Source organism: Stegastes partitus, unplaced genomic scaffold (genome assembly GCF_000690725.1).
Source record: "Stegastes partitus isolate 25-593 unplaced genomic scaffold, Stegastes_partitus-1.0.2 Scaffold1178, whole genome shotgun sequence".
Lineage (NCBI taxonomy): Eukaryota > Metazoa > Chordata > Actinopteri > Pomacentridae > Stegastes > Stegastes partitus.
This window is the reverse complement of record NW_007578909.1, coordinates 154,252-169,333: the sequence shown is the minus strand read 5'-3', so window position 1 is coordinate 169,333 and position 15,082 is coordinate 154,252. Positions and strand designations below refer to the sequence as shown.

The following is a 15,082-nucleotide window of genomic DNA, read 5'->3' as shown; positions in this document are numbered from 1 at the left end:
ACAGTCATCGGCCTCTTTGGTTACTGATACTCAGCTCTGATAAACCATATTGGTCTCAGCTCTACTACAGTCTTTCTGTTGATTATCTAACGGTGGTAATTCTGGCATCTACTGCGTAACAATTATGAGAGATCGATGGTGTTATTATTACCTCTAATAAGGTAAATAGAGGAAACAGACAGAGCATGTAGAGAAAGAAAGCAGGTAACACGTAGCTAGCGTAGCTCATGGTCTGGCCAGTCGAGGTAGCATGTGCCCACACCGCTGGGTCATCTCCTTTCTTTATAATATTCACACTACTCTGTACTTATCTGATGTTTAACCCAGGACTGGTGTAGTAAAAGGGTCAGTATGATATGTTTAGGTAGAATGCACGAGTTCTCCCTCTGACACTCCTCTGTATGTCTGCATGTATGGATTGTAAGTCGCTCTTAATAAACTGCACGGCGAATAAAAACCGAAAACCAGTCAGGTGAACTTGTCAACTCTCTACGTTCTGTATGCGTCATATCCTTTTTGATTGTGGTTGATGCCTGACTTGTGTGCATCCTCACTGACACAGTGTTCGGTACATGTTGTCATTCCCGTCCTCCGTTTCTCTTCACTTGCACGGAACTGCGCAAAAGTTTGTGTTTGGATTCTTATCCATCATGTTGTGTCATCAGGAAGGAAGTGATTCATTCTCCAGCGTGACAATGACCCCCAGTACAGCCACAGAGTTGTAAAGAACTGGTAAAGTGGAATAAGGAGCCATGCAGGAGATAGTCAGACAATCACAATGAAGGTAACTGATGAATAAAAACGATTCATGGTGACAGTTTTGAAAGCATCTTCACTAAACTTTTCTGCAGTATTGTGCATATATTAGATATTTTTACGCTTGTAAGTTGAATACAGACGGCTTTTATCAGAGAATAAGATTATTGTTAGTAGAACGTACAGACAAAAGCAACAGAACCACAGCTTTTACAGCTACATTCCTACTGCTGCTGCTAATGTGTCTCCTACTAAACAAACAACTTCTCTAAATAAAATGACAAAGAATAGTGTTTGTTCGACAACAACAAGGGTTTTTTGAGCTCTTTTCAGCAGGATGGGACTATTTGTCTGTATCTTCCACATTAGTTTGGAAAAATAAAACTGTTTTCTGACATGACGTTGGCGCTCTGGTTCGTTTTGGTTTAGGAACAAAGATGACTATCCATCCATCCATCCATCCATCCATCCATCCATCATCTCTACACCTTAATCCTCACGAGGGTCATGGGGGGCTGGAGTCTATCCCAGCTGACTCAGGGTGAAGGCAGGTTCACCTGGACAGGTAACCAGTCTATCACAGGGCTACACTTAGAGACAGACAACCAAGCACACTCACATTCACACCTACGGACAATTTACAATCACCAATTAACCTCAACATGTTTCTGGACTGTGGGAGGAAGCCGGAGAACCCGGAGAGAACCCACGCTGCACGGGGAGAACATGGAGACTCCACGCAGGAAGATCCTGGGTGTCCTCACCGGGACGAGAACCGGCGACCTTCAAGCTGTGAGGCGATGGTGCTAACCACCGCACCACCTTACAGCCCCACGAAGATGACGAGGCTCGCTTAAAATAACTACTTAGTTAAAGCTCAGGGTACATTGTGGTTTAAGCAAATAAATATAAGTGATTAAAGTTTGGGAGCCATCAGGGTCAGGCTTTAAGAAATAAAAAGACATTGAACAAACAATAAAGCAGCGGTCCTCTGTGTTAAAGCCGAATGTTTTGTTGGCCCATCCATCCGCCCCGGCCTCTTCCCTAAGTCTGTCTATATTAACCTCATCTAACTTCACTTTTAACTCGTTTACTGGTGATGCTGTTCATCTTAATAATTGCTCTCTGTGAGCATGTTGTCACTATATTTCCAACACTCCTGGCGCATTAAATAACTTCCATGTGTTTTGTGACTTCTTTCTCATTTGTTTTTTTGTACCAGTGCTTTTGGCCTGCGACTTATGTTCAGCACAGATGATTGGGCTTCTTCCCGCTCTGTTAATTGTCTCATGCTGCTTTGAAAACTTGATTATCAAAGTGTTGATTGCCAGATCTCTTTAACAGCAGAGAAATGCTTAGTTGGTATATGGTAATTGGCAATCAACTTAATAGGACCCATCTTGGTGGCTGTGTGTCATTGTGAGCCTCAGAGTCAAAATCATTTCCCCGTGTCCTGTGTGTGTGTGTGTGTGTGTGTGTGTGTGTGTGATATCTGACGACAACAACAAACAAAAGTTTCATGTGTTCAAGGATAAGTAAATGTTCTGCACTCGTTAGTTTTTATCGCCGTTAAGCCTGGATCCGTGCCAGCGCTGATGAGGAAAACTCACCTCAAGACTTTAAACAACAGTTTTTTAGTGTCAAACAATTACAGTAATCTACAAAAGGACACAACAACTAACTGGTTGTGTGCAGGAGATCAGAATAAAGGACGCGTTTTCAGCACCACGGACAGCACCGCTGGCCCATGAAGGCAGGTGAAAAGACGCCACATCTATGGAGAGACTCCTGTTTGACAGCATCCACAGCGTCTGTCATTCTGTGCTTCTGCCTCCAGGCAGACAGAAACTGAAGCTGTAATGACACATCCACATTGTTTTTTTTTTTTCTTTTGGTTTGCTGAGATACAAACCATTAAACCTAAGCTTAATTTTCTTCTAACAGGGTGCGGTTGGGATTTAAATGACAGAAATGTTGGGAATTGACACCTATTATCTCACAGAAAATTAGATTTACAAAAAATTACCTGTGCGAAGAAGGATTTTTAGCACATACGATCCTTTTTTGTGCTTTTTCCGAGTTCACATAATGAAAAATGAAAACAAATATGCCTTTTCCAAACCATAGTAATGCTTCTATTAAGGTGTCTGTGGAGTTTCTCAGTCCTCCAGGTCATGCTTGTTCTCGTAGATTAACTGGACCTGCTTGAGTTCCTTGAAGACGTTCCACCTCTCATCCAAGAGGCTTCATCAGCTCTGACTGACTAGTTGGGAGTTCCACATACTGATATCCTGAAGGACACTTGGGTTTTGGTTTCAGTTGGGTGTTTGTTGCTCCTCCCCCTCGTTATGTGAGTCGTCAGTGCTCCCCCTGACACATTGGGGTTCGTTTAGGTCTTTTGTAGCTAGATGTGGTTTCATCTTCCTGAGTAAAGTTCTTCTGTTAAGGTGTTTATTCACACACAATTCTAACACACTGAGGTCTAAATAAAGTGTCTCTGTCCATGAAAACTATTCAGGATGTTCAACAGGTCTCTAAACAGAATAAGAGGACACAAATAAATCATCTGTGTTAGTTATACATCCAAGATGGAATCTCCCAGTTTTCAAACCACAGTGGCTGCATGCTGCCGGTTTACCTTCCCTGTCACTCCGCACAGCATCGCTCCACGTCAGCAGTAAGTTGGTCAAACAGAAGACTTCCTCACATTCACTCAGGTATGTTTAAGATGGTAAGACAGAGACATTGTGCTGCAAAACAGGATCAGATTGATTTTGACTTGTTTTAAGCATCTCAAAGAAGAAGCACTCAGAGGAATTGTGGTCTTGTTATCTGCAGTTTGGAATTCAAAATCAAATAAAAAAAAACCCAGGAGCAGAATAGTAATATATTCACAGGAATGAATCATTTTAAACTCTCTTATCTGAAGCTCAGCACAGGGAGGAGGACTAAATGTTTATTTCAAGACAGCTTCATCCTGAAGCAGGTGAGCACTGAAGCCAAAACTGGGCCTTGATGTGAACCTCTGGAAAAGCAAAGAGTCGGTTTTACCATCAGATCTAAACCACATTATATTAAAGTAAAACACAGACTGACATCTGTTACAGCTGCCCAGCGCATTAGAAAAATCAAATCCCAAACAAAAGTCAGAATTAAAGTAGTGCTTCAAAATCCAACATGTTTACAGTAAACTTCACAGTTTTTGATTTCTATTTTGTCATCAGTAAATTCTGTCATTTAAATACAGTCGTGACTCAATAACCCGACACTAAATGTAAAACCGTCTTCTATGTCGGATATCAAGGCTGTCGGATTGTCAAGACGGAGGTCCAGATACAAGGAGGGCTTGATGCTGGAAGGCTCATTAGTTGTTAATTATAGTTGTTATAATAACTAGTAGTTCTGGTCCCAGTAGCACTTTCTGCTCTCTGGATATTCAGGCCCAATTAATGATGAATATCTGGTGTGGTCGGGGCACACTTCCACCCCGGGGCAGCGCTCTGACGGGGTGGAAGTGTCCAGAACACACAGGCAGTACTTGGCTGCTGATGCTAGTTTAGTTAGCGCTCACACTTCTGTTTCCTCCATCGGTGGCGGCGGGGGAGTGGCAGATACGCTCCACCGTTACCATCCATGTTTACTTCCATAAACACTGAGCACGCTCGCTGCGTGTGACGTCGTCGTGTCCTCTTGTGCGCATGCGGGACACTTTTGGCTCGTATGAAGTTCACACAGCAGATCACATACAAGTCGCATTGAAGTGGAAACGTGAAGGAAGTCACAAAGAAATCCTCGTTGAGCATCAAGTCCTGCAGTGTGAACGTAGCCAATCTGTGGGATTGTTCAGTCAGATAATACGCCGTCATCCTGATTGGTGACATTAAATGTCATGTGGGAGTCACAATCCAAGGCTGTCGCTATGTTAAGGCTGTTTTTATGGGTTCTATTGGTTTTTCTTTAAAGCCTATCAGATAGCAGGTTTAGGATTGTTAAGGGTTGGATTATCCAGTCACGACTGCACACTAATCAGCCACATTGAAACCACTGACATCTGAAGTGAAATGTTGAAAATGTCACGACAATAACACCAGCCAACAGGTGGGATACATGAGTCAAGTCCTTGAAGCAGATGTGTTGGAAGGATCTAAGCGACTCTGAGAAGGTTCAAACTGTGATGGAGTCAGAGCATCTCCACAACGGTGGGTCTGGTGGGGCGCTCGTTCTATGGAAAAATGCATTTGAGTGCAGCTGTAGCTAATATAAAAGCAGTGGTTTAAACTCCCTCTTTGATTCCCTGCAGGTTTAGTCACACAGAGCACAAATAAGGAGAAGAATTTACAGCAAACAATAAACCTGTCAATGTACATATGGGCATGTAAGTGCTGTTTGAAGAGAGACCCGACGAACCCGAAGAAACTATCCTTTAATGCTGCAGCTTTCACTTTAAACGAGTGGCAGAGAGAAAGGGGATTTGTTTACGACCTGCCTGACAGTCGGCCTGTTTGTGCAGTTTGGTCTAATGGTCTCTATTTTGAAGTCTATTGTCACACAGATCTCAGCAGCTTCAAGCCAATTCATCCATTACAAACAAAACCGGCGAAGTGAGCAGACATTTAAGACGTACTGCGGTAATTGTAAGTCGTCTGAGCAACAATTCCCCATCGAGTGGTTTTGCAGGTTGAAAATGTCAAGCAACTCCTGGCATTTTTTAAGTCAAGCGTGTGACCTTCATTATCCGCAGCCTCGAATAGACCCGGCGGAGGTCAGGAACAATAACCACCTGCTGAGAGGCCGAGTAGGTGTTGATATCAATATCTTCTCTTCAGTCTTCATTAGCGGCGCTGTTACATGTTGCTCTCTTGCCCTTATTGCAAATGATAGTTGATTATATAAAGTTATTGACCAGCCAAAACAAAGGATAATGGAAGCAAATTGACTGAAACCCTCTTGTTGCCAGCCTCTCAGTGCCATTACCCTCGACGCCTCCACCCCTCCGACTCTCCAACCCACTGAGCTCGTCTCCTGCTCCACCTTTGCCAGCATGGATTAAACACTAAAACACATGCAGCATGAGGCATCCTGGATCTTGACCTCTCTTCTGCAAGCCGACGAGCGCAGCGGCACGAAAAGGTCGGCCGCTCAAACAGTAACCGCTGAGCTGAGCATTAATCTTCATTTCATCATGTGTTGTTCTCATATTTGCCTTGTACACAACTCGCTGCGACCTTTTAAATAATTTATGCCATCCTCTGATAACTACACGTCTCTGGTCTTGAATTTTAGTGAGAAACTAGAAAAAAAAAGCTGCTTTAGGAGGCCTTTTTTTTTTTCCTCCTCCTTTTTTTTTTTTCCAGTGACTAAATCAATCTGCTTTGGATTTATTTCCCACAAAGTGTGACACAAGCAGATCTACTCCTTCATCTGGCGTTGTCGAGTGAATCAGCCGAGCGTCACTGACAACAGACTCGCGCTGAACTTTCTGGCAGATGTTAGAAGTAAACTCATCCGCATTTTGAATTCGCCTCATGCAGCGTTGGTCTTCAGAGCTAACCGCAAACATCTTGCCTCTCATCTGCCTCATGATTAAATTGCCTTAAAGTATCAATCCCATTTAATTACTGTCATTATCATCAATGAGAAATTACCAGCGCCCAAAACGGCAGGGTTAATTAGGCTTTCAGGGACGGACAGATTATTTATTTATCTGCGCTCGCCTGCGAAGGGAAGATATGAGTTGGGAGTTAACTTCACGTCGCGGCTGCTCTGCTTTCTTAACCAGCCCTGCCTCCTTTCTATTCTGCTTCAGACTCACTTTACTCTCCCGTTGTCACTTTGCTCCACACCGCTGAAGTCTCTCTTGTCTCTCTGCTGCTTTCTGACTCTTCCTTTGTTTTGTTAATCTCGCCTGCTTTTACTGTGTCACACATCTGCATACGCAACTATGTGCAGTTTACCGATGATTCCCTTCATAATAAACAGACTGCGGTTTGTAGACGCCGTTATTCAATCAAATACATGGAAGCGTTGACCTAGCATGTAAGCCCTGTTGAATATTTGCTTGAAGAGTCACTCAGTTTTCTCAAACACCCAAAACAAAAGAGATCCTTTAACAACTGATTTCACACATCAGACGACCGCTGAAGCCGCCTCCGTCCTCTATTCTTCTACAGATTTCACTGATTAGTTTGTTCTTCTTGAATGAAGACGTCCAGATCAGGAAAAATCAGCTGCTGTGGGGATCTGTTTGAAATGCCTCCTCTTGGATCTTGATGGCGCATGATGGAGAGCACAAAGCGAGTGAGTTTTACTTGTGAGATGGTAGCAATTTTCATTACCACGCCGCACCCCAGGAGCTGATTTCACAGACTACAAATCAGGACGGCAGGAAATCACTAAATCTAAACTCAGTTTGTTTGGCTGGAGCAGATTCCACCGGTTAAAACAACACAAACAGAATAAAACAAAGCAGCTTACTTTTTGGGCGGCACTTGTCCCACGTTGACTCGGACACAGATGACCTTGCGAGTCTGCATCCCCATGGAGCAGGGGCCCTGCCCGTCGCCGCCGGCACGGCCGCCCAGAGAGGCGTTGAGGGGCGAAGCGGAGGGGTCCTCGGTGCAAGGGCCCCAGGGCCCCGTCTGCCAGTGGTAAACCGTACAGGCATGCTCGTTACAGTTCCGCACCTCCTGAAGGGCGCTGCTGTTGGGGCACAGGGCGCCACCTGACGATACCAAAACACAGCGAAGGTCAGCAGCTCATCGGCGAGAGAAAACAAACCTGTTCTTGTTTACGGGAGGCGGTAAAGCTACTGTGGTAGGGGAGTCAAATGATCGTGATAAACTGATGGAGATTCATCCACCACTGGAGCTTTTTCCGCATCGTTTGGTTTCATGGGCCACAACTTCACTAGTAAAGCTCTAAGAGACGTACAGTCGTGACTCCATAATCGACCCTTAACAATCCTAAACCTGCTATCTCACAGGTTTTTAGGAAAAACGAACCCATAAAAACAGCCTTAACATAGCGACAGCCTTGGATTCTGACTCTGACATGACATTTAATGTCACCAATCAGGATAACGGCGTATTATCTGACTCAACTGAAAAATATTTGTTTGTTGTCCCCCCTCCACCCCCCAAAACCACGAGGTATTCAAACCAAAACGCACCGATATGCTGCCGGTACGCCAAAAATAAGTGGTGGTCCGTCAGAACAAGTGGTTACCAAACTGTGGTCCAGGAACTTTAACAACCTGTTGGTTCACATTTTATCAAGTGAACACAACACCATACCTTCCTCATGTGCATTTACAAATCATCTTTTTTTAAAACTGCAGATCTAAATCCAGAGGCAGGAAGTGCGCAGATGGTGATTCACCGCCTCAGTGTCTTGTCTTGATGTCAACCGACGGGTCACAAGCGTGAAATCCAGCGACGTGTAGTGTTCTAACAATACACTAGTTACTATAACAACTATGAACAATTTGATATTAACAACTAATGAGCCTTCCAGCATCAAGCCCTCCTGGTATCTGGACCTCCGTCTTGACAATCCGACATAAAGGAAGGTTTTACATTTAGTGTCGGATTATTGAGTCACGACTGTACTTTGAGGGACCAAACAACCGATTAGCAACTAGCTGGTGATCAAAGTGGAACATTTAACAGCTGAGACGTTTCCCTCGAGAGTTGGTGGAGAACAAGACAGAACTAATAGGACGGGTGTTATTATATACATTATACATCAGACTCAACATAAGCTCAGATGAAGCTAGAATGCTGCTCCGTGTCTGCCAGATGCGTAAATATGCAAAAGTTTAGTGCCTACATTACATAACTTGAGGAAATAATACTTCAGCACTGTGTTTACTGTTTGTTCTTCTGTCCCAAGCGGCCAAACAAACCCGAAAACAGCTAATGCTGCTTTAATACCAACATATTGGTAATCACCCTTTAAACAATCTGTTATTCAGAAAAGGAGCTTAAGCTCATTTTCCTTGCATGGTGCGCACTCCAGGAAGGAGCTCTGCTAAATCCAGCACACCTGTCAGACAAACTTGCTCGTCTCCCCGGAACTCTTGAAACTAAGACCGACTAATCTTGGATGATAATAGCGTTGTTTGCGAGAGCACGCCACGCTTTTATTGAAGTAAATGGAACCGAGCCGCATACAGTTTTCAACCTGGTCACTCATTCAGTGTTTAATAAAACAAAATCACACATACAGGCAGCTTCTAATGCTTTGTGACAACCTCATCATCATAAGAAATGAACCGTAGAAAAATAATTTCCAAGCAGCTAGGAGACGGGATTTGTTAAATAAAAGAACTTTAGAGAAGAAACTGCAAATGAGCCAATTTTCGGTTTCAAGAGATGAGAGCGTTTGTTTCCCCGAGGCGACTCACCGAGGCTCAGGTTGATTGATTTAAATGCAGCTGCTGGATTTTATGCGAGGTGAGAAAGGCTCAAGACATCATCGTGTTATCTTCTGTTTTAATTTTATCTGCATCGTAATTACAAGACTTTCTTTTGTGTCATGAAGTCTTTTATTGCTTATTGAAGCTTTTATTGCTTTTATTAGCTTATTCATTGTATTCTTCCATCTTTCGTCATGCTTGTTTAATTTCTCCTTGCTCCGTTTGGCCTCACCGACGCTCTGCCTTCTGGGTAGCCTGCTTGTGCTTTGTCTTTCAGAGCACTTTGTGAACTCTTGTCTTTAAAAATGCCACATAAATAAAGTTATTTAATGCTTCTTGTCCATGTATTTTTCTAAATTTTTACTTGCTCCTTTTCTCCTGTTGCCTGGAAGGGGATTACAGTTCTTGTTTTGAAGGCACGACCTACACATTTTTGAAATTTTGAGATAATCCTTGAAATTTCAGAGATATAAACTAGTCGTGTAGGACTTCTTACACTGTGAATGTGATGAACAGAACCTCTTTTTAACCTAAAACTTTCCCCACAAGTCATTTGAACTTCTGCCAACTGTTTTGACAATCGAACGATGGGTAATTTTTTAAGAAAAAGAAGACTAAATTCTATGATTATAGCCTCTAAAATTGTAATATTCTCTGGTTTCTTTTCTCCTCTCTGACGGTAAACTGATTATCTTTGGGTTGTGGACAAAACAAGACATTTTTAGACGTCATTTTGGGTGATTGAAAGCTCCCACTGAAAGTTTTTGAATCAAACAATGAATCAATTTATCAAGGAAATAATCAACAGTGAAGTTATTGTTCTGAATACAACCGTCATCTTTTTGCTGTCACCACAAAGCATTCATTTGAAAGGTGGCACATTTCAGCATCCACTCGACAGCCTGGTGTTCATACTGTTTATTCAGCATCTAGGCTTTTTATATTGTGTTTCTACAGAGAAAAAACTATGCATATAAAGCTGTGTTCACACGTTTTGCTTTCTGATGACTGTTTATGTCCATACGAGGGGTTTAAATGTTCAGCTCCTGCTGCACGTCAGAGGGTCAGACTTTCAATGCACCACTTTACTTTGTGCAGCCTCCATCTATTCTTCATGCCGTTCCTACCGCTGGCTGCCTCTTGCTGCCCGTCTCCCTCTCATTTCTCTTGTGAGGCAGCAGTCAGTCAGTTGTTGGGTCGATGGACTGAGAGAGGCTCTCTGGTTTAGAGTAATTGCAGACACTTAGGGCTTTCAGCAAAGATTGAGAGGCGTTGCAGGCCTGCGAGTCCTCCACACCTGTATTTCTGTGCTGGAGTTGACAGAGAGCCAAGTCCTAAATGAGCGGCGGCGGCGGCGGCGGCGGCGGCGTGCACACAGAGGGGCCTGAATCACAGACTGCCAGCTCAGACAAACATCACCCTAATGGTTACTGAGGATGACTTCCTTTCCGCTGACTGTGCCATGTCACCTTCGCTGACTAACAACGGGGCCACGCTAGCTCCAGCGCTGGCATGACATGACGTCTCCAATGAGCCTGAGCTGCTGCTGAACAATGACCTAGAAAGCGCCGCGTGTTGGACGACGGGGGCGACGGGCGGCAGCAAACAAATAGAGCAACAAATAAAGCCGACAAATGTGAGGTATTGGAATGCAGCAGCGAGGTGATAATGTGTGTACACGGCGTATTACACGAGGATCACATGCACCACGAGGGAATACACACCAATTAGCCACGACATTAATCCTGCTGACAGGTAAAGTAATCGTTCTGCTGGGAGACCTTGTGTCCTCGCATTCGTGTGGATGTTACTTGAATATGTACCAACTGCCGAACTCCCGACGGCGACTCCCCAAAACATGAGATGTGAAGGAAGGCAAATTAACTCAAACACAACCTTGAACTTTTGTTTTGTTCTGTAAAACAAAACGGTTCTAATTTTGCACGGCGCTGCTGTCTGGTAGAACACTTCTGTGTGTTTGTTTTTAACTTTATTTAGTTTGTTGGCATGAGGGACGAACAAGAGAGAAGCACTGAAAGGGAAGCTTCGGTTTCACAGCAAAACTCTATGTCACTTGTAGAGCTGCATAATTAATGGACTACGAGGCACAATCACGATTTCGGCGTCCTAGAATTAAATTAATTAATCAACTGTGATATTGATATCGACGCTGCTCCACTTGTTGAAAACAGCCCATGTGGATCAAACAATTTGGCTTCAGCTTAAATAAATCTCACATTACGATGCCTTATCTCACAGCTTTCAGAGTAATTACTGCTCTCACACCTAATGGAGTGGAGACTAGTGGCTTCTCTGCGCTCAGCCGTCCAGCTAGCGGCTAACCTGCATGTGAGGCGTTCAGGGAACAGCAGATGTTCTGCAAGTAACGCCCTTTCAGTACACTTTATTTTAGATTTTGTCCCTAAAACATTGAATTCAGGCAAAGAAGAATCTTATTTTAAGTCGTATATTGAAGCAAATGTTTGCATATTAGCAGCAATGTAGCGCAACATGGTCGTCTGATTAGTGAGTGCAACAAAAAACATTTTGACACAAAAGAGAGAAAAAATAATTATGATAAATAATCTAATCATGACCTTAATATGTATTAAAATAATCTGTCACCTCTCTAAATCAATATTTTGGCTACAGAAAGGATGATATTGACCAAAAACAGGGAGGATGACGGTTGTTTTGCATTTGTTTTCTCTGCCGTTGTGCGCTGTCCATTTTACTGTGGTGTCCGGATGTGATCGACTGTGACTCTGTTTTCTGTGTTTTTGTGCTTCTTGCCTGCCTGCAGAGAAAATTTCCCTCAGAGGACAATAAAGTTAAGTTAAGTTAAGTTAAGTTAAGTTAAGTTAAGTTAAGTTAAGTTAAGTTAAGCTAAGTTACAGGTCCTCTGTTGGCACTGTTGCTACCACACAAGGCGATATGACTCATTTGTTTGACCATTTAAATCTGCACCACAAAGCTCTGTTTCAAAAATGCAAAGCCAGATCTAAATGTCATTCAAAGCAAAAAAATTTAAAAAAAAAAACACTTCTAATGCCTTTGACAGTTTTATAGCATATGAGAAAGGTTCCAAATAATTTGCACACAATAGAAAGTCATGTTTAAGCCTTTTTCTTTTTTAAAATGACTTTCTTAATGTCTATAGAGATGCCCTCTACAACAAAATCAACCCAATCCTTGTAGAATAATTCATAACTACTGGCTGTATAAAGTAAAGAAAGTGTCTGGACCTGCTTTTCATCGGGCAGGTAGGATCTAAATGTTGCCTTTTATAGTCCATTAAATTTTGTGGGAGCTGTAATCCCGCGTCATTCGATTATTTCAGTGTACTCATGTTGGCTGGATAAACTTTAATTACCCGGCTCATCCACAAATAGCTGGAGCAAGTGACACCGAGCGTGACTCTTGAATATCATCCAGCTGATGGGTGTCAAACAGTAAGAGGCACTCGGGCTTTCTAAAGTCCCCCCATAATCACCATAGAATTAAACGTAAGCAGTTATGCTAAACAGGTCATTAATTAAGCTTATTAATGTATTAATTAGCACAGCATTCCAGGCAAACACTGGCGGTTGCATATTAATATAAAGCCTATGTCTTAGGCTTTGAGTGGTTTTTGTGGTTTCAACATTTTTAATTTTTTTCTCTCCCGTCTCTTCATTAATATGCAACACCGGAGCAGCAAAATCTGCCAAGGAGCTCAAAAATCTAATCAGACAATCTACTCTGCAGGGGGAACTTATGTGCAGAGACAAAGCTGCTTTCAGGTATTGTTCTTGAGTAGGAGTGTTCAAAAAATAGAATGTGGTTGAATATACTTCTCCTTTGTGTTGTGCGACACTCTACAGCTACGACTACGACACCGCTAGTCTGTCTAAAGATTTACCGAAAAGTTCTGGAAACTTCGGCACCCGCGAAAGACCTTTTGATAAATACAGATGTCAGATATGTTAATGTGACAGGTGGAGCATGCACGACACAAACTAACACCACGGCAGAACAACAGCTAACACAATCAAGCTATTTCACACATGGCCAACTAGGCCCGACTGAACTACAGCTCGCTGAATACGCTCAGAATCAATTATAAGTCACCCTTAAGCTGTTATGATAATGTACAGGACTCAAAACAACGAGCTAACAATTTTAATTTTTTGCCACATACAGACACGTAGCTAGAGGTTTAAAAACAGCTACCAGCAAACTTTAATTACGAGCGTTACCCTCCATCACGGTGATCCACGCCACGACCATGGCAGTGACTGTGAGGAACACACACACACACACACACACACACAGGAAAATGTTGGGTGATGCGACAAAAAAAGACAGACAGGGAGACAGACAGGCAGGCAGGCGGACGCACACAGAGATTTAAAGCAGAGAGAACAAGCATATGCGGAGGAATGATCTTAAAAACAGATAAAAAGTGAGTGTCAGGCGAGGAGACAGACCAACAGAAATAATCACCAGGCCAGATAAGCAGACTGTTTGAGATAAGGACAAATGCACATGCAGACAAGTGTGAAATCCAGACATTCAGCGAGTGACAGCAAAGGACGACTTGAAAGGCCATGACTAAGCCAATATCCGGGCCTCATCTGCATACATTTCCATACGCGATGGCGCACGAGAGCGTCGGGAGGCGGAGGCTCACCTTCCCCGGCGTTGTAGGCCAGAACGGAGCGCGTCCTCATCTGCTTGCCCTCGATGGTCTTGCTGGAGCACGTCTGAGAGCAGGTGGACCAGGACGTCCAGTCGCTGAGCACGCAGTCCCTCGAGCAAGGCACCTGGCAGGGGACGGGCTCCGGAGCCGGGGAGGATGAGCACAGGTTTCTGTCCACTTCTTCTCCTGGAGGAAACAGAATCAAAGCCGGGTGGTAAAAAAAAGCAGGAAAGGAAAAAAACACACCCATACTGTCGGCTTGTATTGCTTATGACAGGAACAATGAGGTAAAAAAACAAAGCAACAATGAGATTTAGCTTCTTCTTTTTTTTTTTTGCAAATGTAAGAAAAGATAAAACATTATGGTTTAACAATGTGTTATCCTGCTTACAAAAATAAGCATATATTGGAGCAACATTCTCTGAATAATAATTGGGTATATTAGCATACATTCCACAATATTACCGTCTGTTTAAAGTCCCACTGGTGAAAGTCGGTGGGATTTATATGCTGGAAATCGTATCATGAGCTAAATAAGGAGTCGGTGCCATGGCTGAGCATTACGACCCTGAAAGATGACAGTCTCAGAAACACGGATTCAGACTTCCTGTCTTTCATACGTAACAACCCAAGACAGCTCGAATGGGAACAAAAACCCAGCGTGGAGTTTAATGTTATCTAAAGCGAGCAGTAACGTTCGGTTGCCGTCCCACGACCACCCTCACTGACAAATCTGATCAGTGTTTTCAGAAGGCGGCTCCTCGGGAGGAGGACTGGAGGCTGCTGACGTCCATTCAACAGCTTTTTGGAGGCCTGTAATCAGGTTTAGCAGGTTCAGCACAAGGGCGGGCGCAACAATGACGAGGCTGCCTCCACCACAGCGCCTTTTTGTCTCCTGGACTCACAAAGTCATCGGCAAGTGATGCCACGAAATAATCACTCGATGCTCCACTCATTTGCCAAAAGATCGACTCTTTGTAAAAAGCATTTTGTGTAAAAATGACACACGTCGTCCAACGAAACTATCATCTGTGATTCCAGCTAATGACGGCTAAAGAAAGGGATGCAACCAAACATGCTAATAGAAATGTACATCTTTAATGAGGTGTTTCATATTATTCTGTATACGTTTCCAGTAAACGTTATTAATCAAAGACGATCATCTAAGTTTTGAAGAATGACATTGCAGCAATTCAGAAGATAATAAAATTAATGTAGGAGCCATGAGT

The 15,082-nt window shown here is 43.2% G+C and overlaps 1 protein-coding gene across 1 annotated transcript in view; it reads right to left on the bottom strand.

Annotated features, from left to right (window-relative positions):
- Positions 1–15,082, bottom strand: part of LOC103368609 (thrombospondin type-1 domain-containing protein 7A-like) — a gene marked incomplete at its 3' end in the record, with an annotated part of 183,588 nt that overhangs the window by 67,460 nt on the left and 101,046 nt on the right. Inside the window, exons 7-8 of the mRNA XM_008297023.1 lie at positions 13,845–14,039; positions 7,231–7,477 (exon numbers count right to left, since the gene is read on the bottom strand). Coding sequence (XP_008295245.1) covers positions 7,231–7,477; positions 13,845–14,039 — 442 coding nt within the window. The remainder of the gene's footprint in view (positions 1–7,230; positions 7,478–13,844; positions 14,040–15,082) is intronic.